General features: G+C 37.0%; 1 protein-coding gene across 2 annotated transcripts; it reads left to right on the top strand.

Moving 5' to 3' along the window:
- The first annotated feature begins 322 nt into the window (after window positions 1-322).
- On the top strand, window positions 323-17561 carry OWL1 (DNAJ heat shock N-terminal domain-containing protein). 2 transcript variants are annotated; one of them, XM_086595978.1, is made up of 14 exons: window positions 429-724; window positions 820-1106; window positions 1962-2159; window positions 2270-2384; window positions 2877-2963; window positions 4766-4854; window positions 6160-6264; window positions 7856-7940; window positions 9212-9265; window positions 11811-11891; window positions 13907-13984; window positions 14754-14993; window positions 17070-17177; window positions 17255-17561. In XM_086595978.1, exons 1-14 carry the CDS (start codon window positions 569-571, stop codon window positions 17309-17311), a joined length of 1740 nt encoding a protein of 579 aa, XP_086452104.1. In that variant the 5' UTR covers window positions 429-568; the 3' UTR covers window positions 17312-17561. The 2 variants fall into 2 exon arrangements, with proteins under 2 accessions (XP_086452105.1, XP_086452104.1); XM_086595979.1 differs by lacking the exon at window positions 6160-6264 and having other exon boundaries at window positions 323-724.
- Window positions 17562-19537: the final 1976 nt, after the last annotated feature.

Here is a 19537-nt window from a genome sequence, read left to right as displayed (position 1 = left end):
TGTATCTTGGTCTTTTGCAAGAGATTTATCATCTCAAAGCTAGTTTTAGTTTATTTAAAGTTGTCTTTTGTCCTAGAGAGCTGATCAAACATGCCCATCTCACTACAGCATCAGTGTAGTATGTGATAGCCAAGTTACTATGGCAGTCAAACTTGGTTTCTATGATGTTTAGTCCGGTCTGTATGAACTTTTTGCTCTATGTTAATGAAATGAAAGGTTTGTGCAAAAAAAAAAAATATAAAGAATGAATCAATAGTGTCAGTTTCCAATTTCACCCCTACCAGAATTCAATTATATGTGAGTGTGAGAGAGGACTGACGTTGGGGAATTGATGTGCAAAACTTTTCTTGCTCTCCACTCCCTCCACAGAGAGACTATCCTCACGAAAATTTAATCAACGACCATTCGTCTTGCATCGAGATACCATCCGTCCAAATCCTAATCTCGGGGGTCCAAATTACAACCTCACCCTCTCCGAAATATTTTTTCTTTCTTCTTTCTTTAAACCCAAAACCCCTAAATAATAAAACCACAGCACAGGCAAACCCTCAAAACCCCAAAACAAAAAATGAACAACGAAGAAGATAAAAAACAAGACGCCACTCAAAATAGACAACTCTACGCTTTACTCCACATCTCTCCAGAAGCTTCTGATGAAGAAATCAGAAAAGCTTATCGTCAATTTGCTCAAATTTACCACCCCGACAAATACCAATCCAACGAGGTACTTAACCACATCCTAATTATCTAAAAAAACGAATCTTTTTTTTTTCATATTTACAATTATTTTATATTAATCTATTTGTGTTTATTTTTCAGATGAAGGAAATAGCTACTGAGAATTTCCAGAGAATATGTGAAGCGTATGAGATATTGAGTGATGAGAAGAAGAGAATGATTTACGATATTTATGGAATGGAAGGATTAAATGCTGGTATGGAACTTGGTACTAAGTTAAATAAAGCTGATGAGATTAAAGAAGAGATTGAAAGATTAAAGAGATTAAAGGAACAAGAGAAAATGTTGAATCATGTTCAACCGTCTGCTTCCCTTTTTGCTAACTTGTCTTTGCCCGAGTTTTTGCATGGCAATGGCATCATGAAAGGGTAATGCTTGTTTTTCCTCTTAAATATTGTATTGAAGTGCATTTTGAAGAAACTATTGAATACGCTGTCAACTTTCTGTGTTTGTTTGCTTCTACGTTATCTAGTTTTGAAGAGTGTCACTTATCGATTACTAAAACCTTTCTCTGGGGGACAATACAGTGTTTACGGGGCGTGGTTTCTTGATTTATGGAGACTTGGGTTTGGCTGTACTAGTGACCCTCCCTGGTATAGTTAGGGGTTTGGTGTGTGGAGAGGCATTTTGATAGTCATTTGAGCTCGGGGTAGGGATGATTCATTTATATTGTATTCAGATGGGTTTTGAATGAGCTATTGAGTGCTCTGTCAACTGTTCCTGTATAGTTGTTTATATACTATATATAGTGCAAACTGCAAAGAGTGTGACTCACATTGGTGGAGTCACCATTACAAACTTTCATAGGGATGAGGAGAACATAGATTCAACTTCATGAGTTGCTACGCTTTTTTGAGTTGCCCGATTTTAATCTGGTCCTGTTGGCTAGATTGTTATGGAGGTTTGGTGAGGACAAGGAGACCGTGGTCTCTAGATGATGGAGGCTTGGTTTGGCTGGACTAGTGACCTTGCCTACCTGGTCTAGGTAGGGGTTTGGTGGGTGGAGTGGCATTTTGAAGGTTTGAAGACACTCTCAAATTTCTGGTTATAATGAAGAAATATTAGAGTGGAATGCAAATACACTCTCAAATTTCTAAATGCAAACACTGTGTTTATGTACTTAAAGAAATTGTTGTTTTATTTTGCTAACAATCCTTCTATCTTCCATCTGCATATAACTTCTGTTAGATTACTAATTTTTGTTTATTATGTTCAAATATTAGAATGGCAATTGCAAGTGAATTACCGACTCAAGTCTCGAAGCGCACTACTATTGCTATTGGTGGAAATTTGGCAGTTAATGGAGATTCTGGTGGTGGGTCTGCTACTGTTGTGTTGAGGCACCAGGTTTCGTCTGTTTCCTCAGTGGAGTTTATGGCTTCAGCTGGTTTACAAGCACTTTTGGGGGCACAGATGACTCGGTAGGGTAATTGCATTTGTAAGTTACTTTGATGGTTTGAAGTTGATACCAGTATTGTTTTTCTTCCTTCTAGCTTTGGTATGGATTCTTATTGTCAATTGTTTTCCCTAGCCATTTGTCGCGTCATTCAACTGCTACCAGTGGAGTTGCAATATCACTGAGGGATGGCTCGATCAATCTTTCCAATGCTTGGACTCGTCAACTCTCAGAGGCGTCTAGAGGAAATGTAAGCTATCTAACATCACAACATGGTTCTTTTTGCAGTTATTTATAATAGAAAAACAACGTTTAGTAACTATTATCTTTGGTAGTTAATAATGCAACCAGGACTTGCCTCTTTTTGGGATTGTGCTTGCCACAAACACGCAACCTTCACCCAAACATAACATGTTCCGTGCCATCCAGTGACTAGTGAAGCTCATTTTTCATTCCGGTTGGTAGTGCAAGACCAAACTTTTGTATTTATTAGACAGATCTGATCTGCCATAGAAATTGGATAGTTTTGGATTCACGATAGGGGGTTTAGTTTTTTACCTATCTACTCTGCTTGATTCATGAGATCATGTTATTATTTTCCAAGTTTGTTACATTTTTTCTTCGTGGGAGGTACTTGCCTAATAGGAATAAAAACTAGCAAAACATGCTCATTTCCGATATGCTTCTTGATTTTTATTTTTTTGCAAAACTTGATAACAGTTGTCACCTTTTCTTTTTTCAGATACAACTGAATTTAGGTGTTGAGTCATTTATTTCTGTAGGATGGCAGCAAAAGAATCAGAAGACATCAGCTGCTGGAGAGCTGAAGGTATATCTATTGTGTTTTCAAGCATGTATAGGTGTTCTTTCTCATCCCTCCATTATTTAAGTTGCATGCATGGTGAAGCAAGCTCATAATCTTTCTTCACAAATTTATTTCGAGCTTCAGTGGAACTGTATATGAACTAGCACAAGGATTAAGAGAACTCCTTTAAGCCTCGAGACTTAAGGCTAGGCTAGCCTCAGAGGCGTAAACCTCAATTTTTGAAGAAGAATCTAGTTGAAAATAATAAGTTACATTGACACGGATAGGTGTGTTCGTATCCGACATGGATACGAAGTGTCTGACCCGGAAAGAAAAAGAGGTATATCACATACAACGTTTGTCCCATAAGTGTCTGACACGGACTTGTGGATATGTATCTGACATGGAGTATTTTCAAAATATGGCGTGTTCGTGTAACATAGGAAAATATTCTAGGGAAAATATTCTAGGAAAAAATAGAAAACCTCATGTCATATGAACACTTTTACTTAAACTAGCAAAAACATTATCGAGGCTTTAAGTTTTACCTTTGAGTGACATTGATGAGCTGCACATGATGAAGCTTGAACAAAGCAGGAGACATTGTTTTAGGGCTGATTGTGTGCTGACTAAGGTTTTTAGGCTTTTAGCAAATATTTCCTATATATATATATATATACAGCCCGGTTCCAAAAAGGATCTTAAATAAGGACTAAATCTAAAACAACCACAACTTCACCTACAAAATGATTTAAAACCTAATTTTTTGTGGATATGATCTACTAACCACAAATAATATCTCTACAAAAATTCAATTTGTTTGACAATTTTTAACATTGGCAAAAGATGATTGCAAAAACTAGACATTTCTAGACCGTTAGATATTTTTTCAAAAGTGGACAACAATTTTTGGACCGTTAAAAATTGTCAAACAAGTTGAATTTTTGTAGAGATATTATTTGTGGTTAATAGATCATATCCACAAAAAATTAGGTTTTAAATCATTTTGTAGGTGAAGTTGTGGTTGTTTTAGATATGATCCTTATTTAAGATTCTTTTAGGAGCCGGGTTGTATATATATATATTGGGCCCCTTTAAATATATTTGGATAAGTTTGTCTTATTAACATTAGGAAACATAAAAGAAGAGCTGAAAAAGGGCGGCGTTGAGGCTTAGCCTTGAGGCATATGTATTGGAGGTGTACGCCTTATTAGAGCGAGGCGTAAGCCTTTTCAACTAACAAAGAGGTTATAGCCTCCGTTCATTTATTTGTCTACGAGGCTTGAGCCACGCCTTGAGGCAAAAGCTTCAGTGCGCTTAAACTGTGACACTAGTATTTCAGGTTGGGTTCGACCCATCTTGGGCTAGATATTCATCACTTTGTTTAAACTGTACTGTTGTGGTCAAAGTCTTTTGCTCCTTTTCATTCGAAATATGAAATGAACTTTTCAATAGCAAACTTTTTCCCACTTACAATGTTGACTTGTACAAGATTCGAAAATCACCAGGATTTTTGGAGAAACTTCTGTCCTTAAAAAATGCATGAGGATATTAGATTGTCTTCCGAATGCTCTTCTTTGGGGTCCACCTTCTTTTAAACTCGAACAAATGGTAGTGATTTTTTGTCAAGATTGGATTGTCTTTTGAGTATAGTAATCAAAGTTCTACTATGTGTATGCTGAAATGTTAAATATGTATGTATCCCTTATAGAGTGGACTTCCAACTAATAATTATTCGGAAAATATTCTTTAACATATAGGTAATGTGTGATTATTTTGTTTTCCTAATTTATTTTGTTTTATCAAACCTGTTCAACCCTTTGTAGTTTGGGACAAGTTCTTTTGGGGCTTCAGCTCATTATACTCGCCGGTTCTCCAAAAAGTCTCATGGGCGCATAGGAGCTAGAGTTGGAAGGTAAGCAAGGAAACCTTTTAGAGAAATTCTGTTTGGATATGGCTTAACCTTTAAATGGTCAACATTTATGTTAGTTCGTCTTCTCCTAAAGTTTGAAATGTATTTTTTTTGTCTTTGGTTAAAAAAATGAAACTTTGAGTTGGAAAAAGCAAAATAAGAGCAGATGATACCCTGAATATTGTGTCCCGTTTGTAGTTATATGTTTTTAGTGTTCAATTTAGTCATATTTTAAATGTGTTAATTCTATTGTTTTAAAATATAGGGGGTTAGATGTCATTCAATTAATCTAGGTAAAACTCTTTCTTTCTTATGGAGGGAAAATCAAATTTCCACCAAAAGCGATGTAACAGTTGAAATTTAAAAGCAGGAGATAAACAGTAATTCCTGATGGGTCAGGTTATGATGAAGCAAGTAACTTACTTGGGATGTTGATGGACTTTTCCTGAAAAATTTGCCCAGGCTTAAGCCCAAGTGCCAACTAGCCTACATTAATTGAGCTTACTTATTGCTATTTCAAAAAGATCCTACCACCGGTGGAGTCCAGGTGCTTGTTCTATGTAAGTTAAGAAGCTGACCCTGTGGAGGAATGTGACCGTGGGTTTGGATAGGGGCCACAGTAATTCCTCTCTACTCCTTGGGGGGTGTCTCATGGTGGAGACCATAGGTGTGAACACTATTTGATTGCAATATAAGAGATGATGGTTATGAACAAGAAAATTCTTTTCATTTATCTATGATTGTTCCGGATAGAACATGTACTAGTACATTATGCTCTCTGGGTGTTTTTTATAGGTTATGCAGTATTGTTGTTTGAAGTGGGCATTGATGAATGCAGTGTTGTTGTTTGGTGAATGCAGTATTGTTGTTTGAAGTGGGCATTGATTGGATGAATTTGGGCATGGTCAGTTTATTTGTTGCATTAGTAAATGGTCTTATGGACTTGGCAATGCCAGTAAGAGTTGTATGGTAGTGGCATGGTAGTTGATGGTGGTGACAGTGGCATGGTAGTTGTCGGTTAATGGCGATGGTGATGGCATTGGTATTTTTAGTAGCAACGGAAATGGCAGTAGTAGTAGCGTAGTGACAAATAAATAGTGTCTTTTATAGAATGTATGTCTTGCACAAGTTGAGTATCCAGACTCAACTTGAGTGGGGGAGATGTTGATGGATTGGTATTGATAGCATTTGGCAGTGGTAGTAATTGGTCTCGACAGTTTGGAGTCCTTGGTTAGTTTGTTTGTCGAAACAATGGCGTTGTATTGATGGATTTTTTCATGTATGGATTGCATCTTCTTCTCTTTGCAGCCGGTACTTTGTGTGCGACATTTGGTTCTCTTCTCTTTGTTTGCAGCCACTACAGTGTAGGGCATTTGGATTGGCACCTTCTTCTATATGCATCCAGTACTTGATGTATGGCATTTATCTCTTCTCTTCTCATTGCAATCATGACACGAGCATATCCTAAAAAAGTAGGACGCGGACATGGACACAGCAAAGGCGCGGATATTAAATAACATTATATTATTTTATATTGATGTAACATTAAATTTTAAGTCATCAGAATAATTCAAGATTCATAAACATAGGACCAATAAAAAGGGTCATAAAGGCATCTCACATACTATATAAAGCATGTCCGCGTCCATGCCATGTCCAAAGTTCCGTAGCTCGTGGGACACGCATGTGCCGTGTCGTACATGTGTCCAAGCCGCGTCCATGTCCACGTCCGTCAGTCATAGTGGAATTTTAGAGGTGTCCGTGCTTTAGAGATATTTGGTAGCTCTTCATTGCACAGTGGTATGGTTTGGCTTGGCATATTGCCATGAGGACTTCACATTGGCACACCATTGGTGTTAAGATTTTGGCTCAGCAATGACAAACTCTTGATGTTACTCATCGTGAGTTTGAGTTGGGCGTTAGATATTAGGCTAATATTGCAAGGGTACTTTAATATATTACTAAGGGTTTAGGGTTTACCTGTATGGTATAAATAGAACCTTGAAATAATTAGGTATTATCATATTGGACAATAGTAATTTACTACAATGCCTTAGAATGTGCTTGTTTTCTAGTAAGGATCTTTTGGTTGACAATTGTTTAGATCTCATAGTGTCCATGCTTAAAAAGAAATTTGATGATTGGAAAATTATGAGTTCATGGGGCAGGTGGATGGCCCCTGTTTAGTTGTGTGGCATGCAGATGAAGAGTCTAGAATCTAAAATTGGACAATTCTCAATGGTTTCCGTTATCTAGTCAGTTCTTCGAGGTAGACTTTCTGATGCTAAACACCTATGAATATCATGCATTGGCTGGAGCCTCATTCTCTAGTCTAAATCACTTTTAGGCTTATCTAGTGCTTATTTTCACTTGGAACCTTTGTTTTCCATTAAGTTATGGCATTGTTAGGTTTAGGTGTTTCAAATAGTTTTAAGCTCTTTTGTTTAAGCTCCCTGTAAATAATAAGGCAAAACAAAAATGGTAATTCTATCATAGCCAGTGGCGGAGCCAGGAATCGTCTCCAGGGGGTGCCTAGTGCTTAGTACACTGCAGAATTGAACCTAAACAAGTATTTGTTTTTTTTCCCCCACTGTGGAACAATATACAGTGAGAAGGCATGGTAGGCAAAATAGCTATGCATATGAGAAGGCAAAAACCCCAACAAAATAGCACTGTGGGCCTAAACAAGTACTACTACTTTTTTTTTGTCACATGTTCAGGGGGCCTATGCCCTACCTGGCCTCCACATAGCTCCGCCACTGATCGTAGCTCAATGAAATTATGAAGTTTATTTTCCCTAAGGTCCTTTGACTTTAATAGTCTTATGATTTAGTGGGTCAGTGCCAATTTTCAGTTTTAAAATGCGTTTTGATGTTTCCTTGGTTGATATTTTTCAGTGCCTGTTGCTCCCATATTTTTTTGGGTTGTTTTTCAACTCATGTACTCATTAAGAAGGTGGTAGTATTTTCAAGCTAAGTCAACTGCATTTGTAATCTGCTTGCAGCACTGCTCTTGATCTTGAAATTGGAGGTGGAAGAAAAGTATCGGATTTCAGCTCCATTCGGATGCTTTATTCAATTGGGATCCAGGTGATTGCAGCTATCCAGAATTAGATAATTTGGAACTATTTAATACTTGGTTCTGTGGCTCTTTGAGTAGGGTTGTCAATGGATCGGTTTGGGTCGGATTTTGGAAAATCCAAACCCGAACCGATAAGAAAATTGGGAACCTGAAACCGAACCGAACCAATAAGAAAATTAGGAATCCGAAACCGAACCGAACCAAACCAATAAGATATATTACAAACTGAAACCGAACCGAAAACTATAAAATAAATTAAATCCAAAATTAAATCGATTAATTTCAGCCATACAAGTGATAAACATATACAAAATTAATCATAACTATTACTAAAATGTCATCTTATTGGTTCGGGTTCATATCGGTTCAGTGGAGGGCAAACCTGAAACCAAACCAATATTTTATCAGTTTGGTTCGGTTTCGGGTCGGTGGAGGGCAAACCAAATTATCAAAACCCAAACTGTTTTTTATCGGTTTGGTTCATCGGGTTATCAAAACCCATTAACAGCCCTATCTTTGAGTCTTCTAAAGGCGAGTGTGTACCCAGCGGGCAACATGTCAAAGGGTTTTGGGTGATCTTAATTTAGACCTAAAGAACCAAAAGTTGCCTTACATTGTGAGACCTGCCGACAGATTAGCAAAAACATGTGGAGTTTAATCTTTTCAATCCCCATTTAAAAACCAAATTAACTGTCAAAGGGTTGTCTTTTGTGTGTAATGCTGAGGACCATGGCAATATGGTATTTTATAAATGTAAAAGCTAAAAAAATTTACATGTCAAAGGAAAAAAGAAGAAGCGAAAGATTGATGGTTAAATGGTAGAGTGCTAGAGCTTTCGGCACTAGTTTGTTCAATGATTTAGTGAACACATTAGTTTCCCCAATAGCTTTGTGTTCTTTTAACCATATTATTTTTTTTATAAAAATGTGATAAGTATATAACAATTTAGGGTATAGACCATCGACGGTGTAAAGCAGAGTCCACCTTGGTCTTCAAAACTTCTTGTTCAATGAGCTTTCCATGAGAAACGAATTGAACCGTTAGCTTTTTGAAGCAAATGATGCTTTTCTGAAGGCTTTTTGGCAGTTTTAGTCTGAGAGTGATTATTATTGTAAAGCCATGCAAGAAAAGGAATACATCAACATTTTGGGATAAGAGTTGGTGACGCGAGCTCTTCTGGGAGTATCTTCAAATTTTTTAATTTAGACCTAGAAACTACTTACTAGAAATTGTACTTTTCTGTATTTCATGTGGTTCTGATTTTTTTCTTCATTGGCAGGGGATCTTTTGGAAGTTTGAGTTCCATCGTGGAGGTCAAAAGATAATCGTTCCAGTAAGTTGAATCTAATCTTTAAAAACGTATGGAACCTTGTGTATGCAAGTTGACTATCCATATTATTATGGACTGGTAACTTATGAAATAACTTGTATCCAATTTTGGGGGTGCTACCAATGGTTTTAAAAGCAAAATGCTTGCGAGTTATGACAAAGTGGTATTAGGTGCTCAAGATTAGCAAAATGTGACAAGCACCATGATGTTGCCTCGACGAAGCTGTTGTGCTTTTGGCGGATTCCCCAAATGCCAACTACGTGAGACTTGGACAATAACATAGAATTATCATGCCAATTGAGCTTTCCATCATCTTTGAGATGGCAACTTATTGTGGCTGCGGTGGGGTTAATGGTTTAATGCTGAAAAAGTGCCTATTCCAGAGCGGGATGATGGTTGCACTTGCCACTAGGTACTTTAGAGCCACGAGTTTGAGGTCTTTGGTTATGGAAGTGGGCTCTAACCCAAGCCGATACTAGTGTTGATACCTTTTTTAAATTCACTATGCTTCTGTAATGGTAGCTAAAGTGGGGATACCAGCGACCTAGTATGTGGTAAATTGTGACAGATGCTATTGGAGCCAATAACACACTTGTGAGGGGCAATCGAAAGTGCCTGTCCTAGAGAGGGGTGACTGTTGCGCTAGGTACTTTATTCCCACTCTGACAGGAAACTTTCGAGGGCCTCAGTTATCACTTATCAGAATAGGTTGAGTGCCTGAGCTATACTAGTTTTGGGACCTTTTTTTGGAAACATTATACCTTTGTTAGGGTAGCTAAAGTGCTAAGTAACATTCACACAATGAATTATACAGTTATATCAAGTACGAAATGGGACAGCCAAGTAAAACTGAAAGACCTTACAAAGCGCACCTTACAAATAAACTATCATGCAAGTAGGGGAATTGTCAGGATATTGATTATGGGATGGTTGAGGTGGTCTGAGAATGGATCAAAATTTCAATTAAAAATCCAAGATGCAACAAATTTTTTGGATTTTTTAACCACTTTGAACTGTATTTCAAAATGAGTTAATTATAATTAACGGTCCAAGTAAAGTTGCTAAAAACTGCTTTGGAATCGTAAAAGTGTCAAGATTCTTTTTGAATTTGGGTATCCCAGCTACCCGACTTTCTCTTTGGCATTTTGATCCATGGGCATATGGTAGATTTTTAAAAAAGAAATGAAATATGACATAGTTATTACTAACTTTGAATCTACCCCACCGTGTGCAGTGACATTCCTAAATTGAGGGGGTTTAACTGGTTAAACTTGGCGTTGTTGCTTCCAAAAGTTTATAGGAGTAACACACACATGTTGGATGTCCTAAATTTGAGGGGGGGTCTTACCCATCCTGGTCCCAATGTAGCTCCACCCATGTATGCAAATTGCAAGGAGTTACGAATATTTTGATGGAAATCAATCTCAGTCTTTTAGGGTTTGAAATCGTATGCCTACTGCCCTACTGTGTCCGATACGTGACTTCTGGAGAATATGAAGTCTCCATGTTACATAGCTAAAGTGGGAACACTATCATGGCCTTGTACGGGGTGGTTTGTTACAAATTCTATTTGAACCAAGGATGGCTCACTTGGTGGTGGTGGAAGGGTCCGGGAAGAAATGCACCCCCTAAGCTAGAGAGGGATAATGGTTGCACTTATTATTTTAGTCCCACTTCTAAGCGGTGCATTTGAGGACTTGGGATATTTGGATGGCTTGAGCCTATACTAGTGTTAAAGACTTTTTGCGGAACACATACAAGTTACGAAGCAATTTTTTACAAAGCCACTACTGACCAATTACAATTTAGGGCTTAATTTTAACATCCTATTATCCCACCTGGCTCATCCTTTGGAAATAACGGGAATATATATTATACAAGATTTAACTTGTGAATGGTGCTGGTTTTCGCGTTATCAGTCTCACGTTGCCCACCCTTGGGTACTTGTGAAACACTTAATCTGTCCTCATATATATATGGGGTATATGTATATGTAGCCCTTGTTAGACCCGTGGTTCCTTTGATATACACTTTTATGCCTCTCTCCTTCAGCTCAGCTTTTGAAGCAAAGTGCTCTGAACATGTTATTAAAGTGGTAGATCCTAGGAGGTTACTGGCTCGAAGTCTCCTGTTCAGCGCTAGCGCTGGGAGGGAGTGGCGTGGTTTGTGTGTTTGCTTCGTTATGTTGTGGTGGTGTGTTCATCCTACGATCCCTTTGATTTACATTGTTGTGCCTATCTTTGTCAGCTCGGGCTTCTGAAGAAAGTTGTTCTCAACACAGGGAACTATAATCTCGTAGCCCAACCCAATCTCCCTTTGTTTACTCATGCAATTCACGACATGATAGTGGTACTCTTGGCCATGATCTCTCTCTCCCCCTCCTCTCCTTAGATCAGCAACTTAGTAGAACATGACAATGGGTCTTCTTGCTAAAATCGCTCTCTGATACTTGCATTGAAATAAAGCCACTGAAGTGATTATTGCTAATTTTTGTCTGTCTTGTAGATTTCCTTTGTATTTTTTGTGAACTGATACTGGGCTTTTGTAGATATTGCTTTCTAGGCAACTGGATGTCACAATTGCTACGGGGGCATTGTTAGTTCCAACATCGCTCTATTTTCTCCTTAAGGTTTGCATTAAAGTCTAACTGTCTTTTTGTTGTTCCGCTAGATACTTAATGAGCATTTTTTCCTTTGTGGGTTATCCTTATCTAAGGTCTCCTTGAAAACTGCTATAAACCAATAACTATATCTTTTTTATGGATATAAGTCTATGACTAATAATAATGTATGATAGATCATAACTTGTTTCCATACAAACACTCAGTCATCAGACACCCTTTCATGGCAAATATTAGAACATGAAGTAGCCCACATCTGATCATCTCTTATCACGCGCGTGCACGCACACACTAACTGACTTATACACAAACACACTCACACATCAAATTTGGTTGGCTCTGGAGAAAAATGGAATTTCTTATTGGAGCTCAAGTTGAGTCTAGAGGTAGAGACTATAGAACATCCATTGGTGGTGGAAATTGGTTTAAGATTGCATGGCATGGTGTGTAAATAAACAATATTTGAAAGGAGAAAGTCAAAAGTAGCAAGCTTAAAAAGTCAAAATGTGTAATAGGCATACTTTGGGATTCTTGGAATCCAGCCAGCAACAAAAACCGGAATTCCCCAGCAATATAAACTGGAAATCCGATGAAATTCTAAAATTTCCAACAACGATTAGAAGGGAATCCCTACTCTATAGTGTGATTCCGATGCCATGCCAGTTTTTGAAAAACCGAAATAACTGTTGGAAATCCGACATCCCAAACGGAAATGTGTATACTGGTAATAGGTAAAGGAATCGTTGAAATGTTCTGTTTTTTAATGAAAAATGTTGTTACTTTTGATCCACAAGTCGGTATTCAGCAAGATTTATATTCTTAGAATGCTCTCGAGGAGACCTTTTAAATGAGACCAGTAATGGACATCAAATCCTGGAAAACAACATAAAAGAGTAAGTTTTGGTGCTTTGTAGGCGAGCAGAGTTTTGCTGAGTGTCTGGGATCCCATACTGTCAAGAGTTGCATAGCCACGGATTACTGCTAGTGTGTATGTAGTACCTAATAGTGCTTGGTGACTGAAGTACCTTTAAAATGTTGACAGATGTAGATATTTTTGTTTTGTGAATGAAGAAAACAAATAAATTATAAACATGTGTGATTTTGGTGGGCAATCTTAGAGATATTGACTAGCTACATGGCATGATGATATGAGATTATCATCCATGTTGATGGTAAAGAAAGTAGAGAGGGTTGCAGGATTTTTGACCGTGATTCAATGAGAAGTCCAATTTGTTGGTAGAACTGTGGAAGGACAATTAACAACTTTGTTACCATACTCTGGTCATGCTCAATCAGGTTAGAGCTTGAAATGTTTATCCAAGCTCATCTTGCTGTCCAGATGGGGTGGATGATCACATAAAAAATCCCAAGGTCCTTGAATATGGAAAGTCGACAAAATCTCCTTAAAGAGAAGTTGTTAACAATTAGATCTGAATGTAAATGTGAATCGAGATGACTGATGCTTTATGGATTTGAGTACTTTAGGCCTACGTAGCGACAGGAAAATCAAGCAATTAAATTTGTAACAGTCAGTCTACTTTTCTCTCTTTTTTTAAAAATAAAATAAAATAAAATAACTATTGTTATTATTGTTTATACTATTATTTTTAATTTTTATTTGATCAGTGAGATGGTGAGAATCATTTACTTCTCCCGGATGGTTTTGTACTCCGTAGTAACTGCTACAGAGGTGAGGTACTACCAGCATCCATATGGCAGAAGTTTTTAATCAGATGAGATAATAATGCTTTCGTCCATTTGGATTTTATACCTCTGTTGGCTACATAATCATGATAGTTCACTCCTCAGTTATCCAGATAAATCTCTTTCTTGTTTTTTTGGTTTTGGTTTTGTTGTTGTTTGTTTTTGGCTTTATTAAAACTAGTCTTATTTTTGTATGGTTATATGCTACACTTCTTCATCGGAAATGTTTGGCCTGTAAGGATTCAAGTTCATGGTTCATTTCTTTAGTTGGCCAATTATCTTATATTAAAGAATGTTGAATTTGCTTCTCCTCTACCCAGATTTTTGTTGTCAAACCTTTCTACCTTAAGAGGGAGAAGCAAAAGGCATTGGAGAAGATGGAAAAATCTTCAGCTCAGGTAGGCGGCATATTTGTATTACATGTTTTCTTCTTTTCTCCTAAATGATGTAGTTTTTTTTTCCTGCTTATTGTTTGGTACACCCACTCTGTGTTTATGGTGTTTTTCAGACTGTTTGTTTCTTTTCGTTCAAATATTATATTAGGGGAAAAAAATGTAAAAGTGCAAAACTGTTCATGCTTAAGTACCTCATGCAACTGTGTTTGTACACAAGTCTACAAAAATAATTGTATCTACTTGCACTTTGTAGTTTGTAAGTATTTTACATAAGAGAAACATTTTCTTATAAACTTACACCATATCTGAATATTTGTTTTGTTGATATAAGCAACAAATAGTTCATAACCCGACCCAAGTAGTTGAAAAGGAAACATCCATAAATCCAACTTTCACAGTCCTCACATTTCTTAACGTTTTCTTAGTACTTGATTGAAGGGCCATGGACCACTAAACACTTTTGTGTGTGATCCACACTGTCAACAAAGCCTTACTCTTTGGTGAAATGAGACAAAAGGTACAAAGTGTACTTAGGTGCAAATCCTTTTACAAACATTTCGATCAAGTTGGTCTTTTCTGTATTGCTATAAATAATTTGCATACTATTGAGAGAGTTTCCTTCTCAGTAGTGGTTATTATCTTTTACATACTGATGGCATTGTTAACTGACTTTTCTCTTATTGGAAACTGACCGTACTTTAACTTTAGTTGGAGATACTAATTTTATATCTTTTCAAACTTAGACATTTCGTGCTATTTTTGGTTTATGCAGGTCCAGGAGGCAAGGGCAGCAGCTGAAAAATCTCAGCAATTGTTGCTTAACGTGGCCAATAGGAAGAGAAATAAGCAACTAGAAACAGATGGACTGGTAATTATGAAGGCTGTATATGGTAATGTCAAAGCTTATAAGAAAAGGAGTGAATCAGGACAAGAGGAAGATGAATTGGCATCACAAGTCCTGGATGTCACTATACCTCTGAACTTCTTGGTGAGCGATTCTGGGAGTCTCAAGGTATTCTTTCTATGCTTGCACACATCTTTTGCTGTGATGTGGTCTGATTTTTTCCTGATGTTCTGCATTGCGTTAGGGTAATGATTTTCTTAATGTTAACCAACTCATGCACTCTTATCACCAAGCATACATACTAAATCATCAACGTTTGCACATTTCTCATTGCTCAAACCATATTTCACTAAATGTATACCTCCTATTTTTTTTAGGGTTAACTAGTATTACCCCCCCACTAGATGAGCCAATTAGGATTTCCCCCCCACTAGATGGTCAATTAGGGTCTCCCCCCTAAACACACGGTCAACTTGGATTGACCGTTAAATTTCAAGTCAAGCAACTGAAAATTACACAAATGCCCTCATTATTTTCAAAAAACAAATGTTCAATTTTAATTAGGTGGGGGCAATTGTGTCATTTTCAACCATTTGACTTAAAAGTTAACAGTCAAACCAAGTTGACCGTGTGTTTGGGGGGGAGACCTTAATTTCCCATCTAGTGGGGGGGTACTACTTAACCCTTTTTTTTTTGAAGAGAATGAATCTTTTTTTATTGAAGGATCAAACAATTGGTCCGGATATTCTGCGGGAATGCTTTGGAAGATCCAAAAGAAAAATAGTGGTCCCTCTTTTGACTTGTAAAATCTCAGTCTCCTCAATTGACGATGATATCATTGTACTGTGATACAGACATACAGTAGTGTTAACGTCTCAGCAGAATTTAAAAATATGTATTTATTATGGACACTCACAACTGAATGTATTGAGCTCTCCTCTTCTTCACTCATAATTATTAGGAATGCTAGCAGGCAATCCACTTCGTGAATGGCATACATGCTACTTCACCAGAGGACACACTTTATGTATTGGAATACATAACATCAGATACATTGTTGATTAACATGACAAAAAACGCTGTTTTTTTAATGAGGCATGTATGCAACTCACGAGTGAGTTGTCTTATTGTTATGATTATTTTGTCAGTCTCGCTCTTTATAAGCTAAGTTTGGTTTAGCAAAAGTGTTTGATGTGCTATATTCAAAATTAGTTTGGCGTGGGATTTGTTTGTCGAGACAAAATTGAAAATTTTCACTTCTGAAAGTAAAGGTACCCTTTTCTCTGTAATTTCTTTCTTCCTCGATTGATAATAGCTGGTTCTACATGCATATAATTTGTGGAACATTGGTGCATCTGCACCAGTTCAAGGCTTTAATTCAAAAGAACTTTGTCTTGGTGATATTGAGTTGAAACTTGGGAAGTAGCTAACTCAGATTTATGACTCAAATGTTCTTTATATTAACTCATACAAATATATGACGTACAGAATTTCCTGAGCTAGTTTTTTGTATTATTAATTATATCGTAATATTACAAATCAATGTTATCTAAAACAAAAGTAATTTAAAATATTGAGAAATCTTCTAGTAACATATTTGAGTATAAAATTACATGTTAATCTATACATGATCTATTGTTATGCGGATCACTGGAAATTTGTAGCATTTGTACCTCTTGTAACGTCGTGCTTGCCTAGTACAGTAAACATACATTAAAGCATGCCTAGTAAAGCAGTTGAGTCTGATTGATTTATATGAAGCTTGATGATTGCGCACCATGTTTTGTGACTCATAGAGGACTCACAATTATGCTGTTCTTTTTGTTTTCAAAATGTCATGATTACAATACATAATCATCACTTTGCTTGAATAGTTGACATTATTCTGAATATGATTAGAAATGAGCACGATTTTGCATCTTATAAACTTAATATCTGTGCCGACTACACATGCATGTGCTCATATGCATGTATTCCTGATGAAATTTAAGGTGCCCTTGCTAGATTCTTCACCCATCAAAGGTATGTTACAAAGTCCCTAGAAATGTATCATTTTAGAGTTTGATACGCAGAAGCCGCAAACCTGGTTAAGAGTCCGTTGATTATTCCTTTGACAACCATTTCATCTTGATTTGAAACCAGTGGAAACCCTATGCCAAGTCATCTGCTTTAAGGTTTTGGTATTACATTCGTCTTCCTCTTTGTGGATGTGTTGGTTAATTTGATATCATTTTCTTGGTGCAGCTTCATGAAGGCGTAAAGAAGTCGGGCATTATGGGTTTCTGTGATCCTTGTCCTGGAGAGGCTAAGCAGTTGTATGTGGAGTATGATTACGGAAGCCACAGATATTCGGTATATCACTGCCCTTTTTTTGTGGCCAATCCTCTATTTTGCTATTTGTAGTCTTATATAGGTTCAATAATACACAGGTGTCAGTGGATGACTATGAGGAGTTAGTGATACCTCAGGAAAAACATAGACACTGAATGACGAGTCAGAAGTTTTCAGAGCAGCATGATGACCTGCAGCATTTTTCTCCTCAAATTTTATTTCCTTGAGGAACTTCTGAAGTTGCGCAGAGAAATAGTCCGCCCACGAGGAATTTGTTTGTTTTGGCCTATTGATGTGCCTAATTTTTCTATTTTTCTATTTTTCTTTTTGTATTTCATTTTGTAATTTATGTCAATAGTGGAAAATAATAAAACAAATAATTCACCATAAAAAAAAATAATAAAACTTTCATTCATTGTTCTCCTTTCAATCATTGCTATTTCTTTTTGTGTAAGACAACAATGCTGCTGACTTGTAGCATTCCATGGAATTCTGCATGTGTTCGTTTTCAGATTGTGGTTCAGAAGGCTATTGATGCATCTATTTACAGGCTCATTCATTTACTCTTTTTTTGGAGATTCATTGAATGCTGGAACCTAGTAAGGGTTCTGCTTTCTGTAAAAGCATCATAAATTCATTAATGGAGTCACGTTTCCGGATAATCTTCGTAGCTAAATGCATTAGCGAACTTGTGATCGTATCTTAGAAAGTTGGAGATCGACGAAGAAAAAGAACCTTCATTGAGTGCAGTTCAGCAAAGAGAAAAAGGCCCACTAGAACTATGTCTGTGGAAAGTCGAGCGTGGTGTTCTAATTTGTTGAAGAAGGTAGAAATGTTCTGTGCTATTTTGTTAAATCATGCTAGCTTAAAGTACTATGTCTATAAACAAAATTTAGATAGGGCTTGGAGATGTGTATATGAAGAGATTAAATAGTGCTGCTTAGTTTGGTCTGGTATAAAATAAGTCAATAATACAAGGCTTCCCCAAAGATGGGGCGTGGAATCAGCAATTCAGATTCCAAGCAGTTGCTCTGGACCATTTAGTGTATATGTATATTGTTTTCCATCACCGTAGAAAGGAATGTTTCATTACTTTCATGACGTTTTTATTTGATCGTGAAAAATGATTAAATAGTATGTACCAAGATCAATGATGCTAATATTACTCGGGTTTCTTTTACATTCCTCATAATCTAACCAACAGGGGCGACATATTCTCATTCATTTATTACTTGTACCTTCTTCTTTTTTGGTTTCTTTTGGAATAATCTTAACCATGGCCGAATAAGTTATGGCTTGTTCCCTAAAGTGCCTAAAATTTCATGCAAATATAACACTGAAAGACAACAATCACCAAAAGGGGGCAAGGGGTTATGAAAAGTCACAAGATTGTCAATGTTGTGTATTGACAAAAGATGCAATCCTGAATTATTTTGGAGTCTTTTGGGTCTTATGGAAGTGATCATCTCTCTTAAGCAGTCCCTAGTCTTTTTCAAAGTTGTGTATGGTCCAAGGTCGCTCATTCAACATGCTCATATCATATCATGGCTGAATCAGCAAAGTTTGACAGTGACTTGGGATGTAATAACTTAGTTCCTATGTCTGTTTTAATATAGAGTCGGGACTCACATGGATGATCTATTTGCTTATATTAGTGAGAAGTCTTTTGTTGTAAAATGAAAAGAAAAAAAACAGAAACGTCACAAGAGCAGGAATTGAAAGGATATGAAAACTCACCATTCTTCTGATTTGATTTAATAGCACGTTCTGAGTTTTTTTCACTGCTAAGTGACGGGGGTAGGAGGAAGGAGGGCATATACAGCTATTTATGCCAACTATACAAGATCCATAGCTAGCTAGCTATTGCAAGTTTGCAACTACTGTATCATACACACGTTTAACACGTTCAGTTGTGGCTTCAGGAATGTAAGAGCAACATTCATTTACAGAAGTAAACACTTATACACGAACCTTTCTCTGGTTCTAACTTACACAACTCTTCGCAACTCGTAACTGAAGTGCTTTACTACGGTAAAGATCAATGGCCACACGACCTTGCTTGGTAACTGTGCTGTTTGCTTTCTTGGTCCTCTCATGCTCTACAATTCACGTTAAGAGCCAACCAACACCATGCATTCAGGAATGTATTTCTGCCGTAAACGCATGCGGTCGGATCGTGCCGTGAAGTGTTCTCTTGCATCCAGAGTTGCTCCTCACAATTCACCACTTGTACCGGGAAATGTTAACGAAGTCCTTGATCTATTCACTCCTAAAGTGAAATTAAAATAAAGGTGGTTCAAATTGAACTCTATCACGTATGATGCATTATTATCTATTAATAAATAGAAATTACCCGTGTCTTGGACACGGACGGCATTACA

This window comes from Coptis chinensis, chromosome 3 (assembly GCF_015680905.1).
Source record: "Coptis chinensis isolate HL-2020 chromosome 3, ASM1568090v1, whole genome shotgun sequence".
Classification (NCBI taxonomy): Eukaryota; Viridiplantae; Streptophyta; class Magnoliopsida; order Ranunculales; family Ranunculaceae; genus Coptis; species Coptis chinensis.
This window is presented reverse-complemented; position numbering and strand designations above follow the sequence as displayed.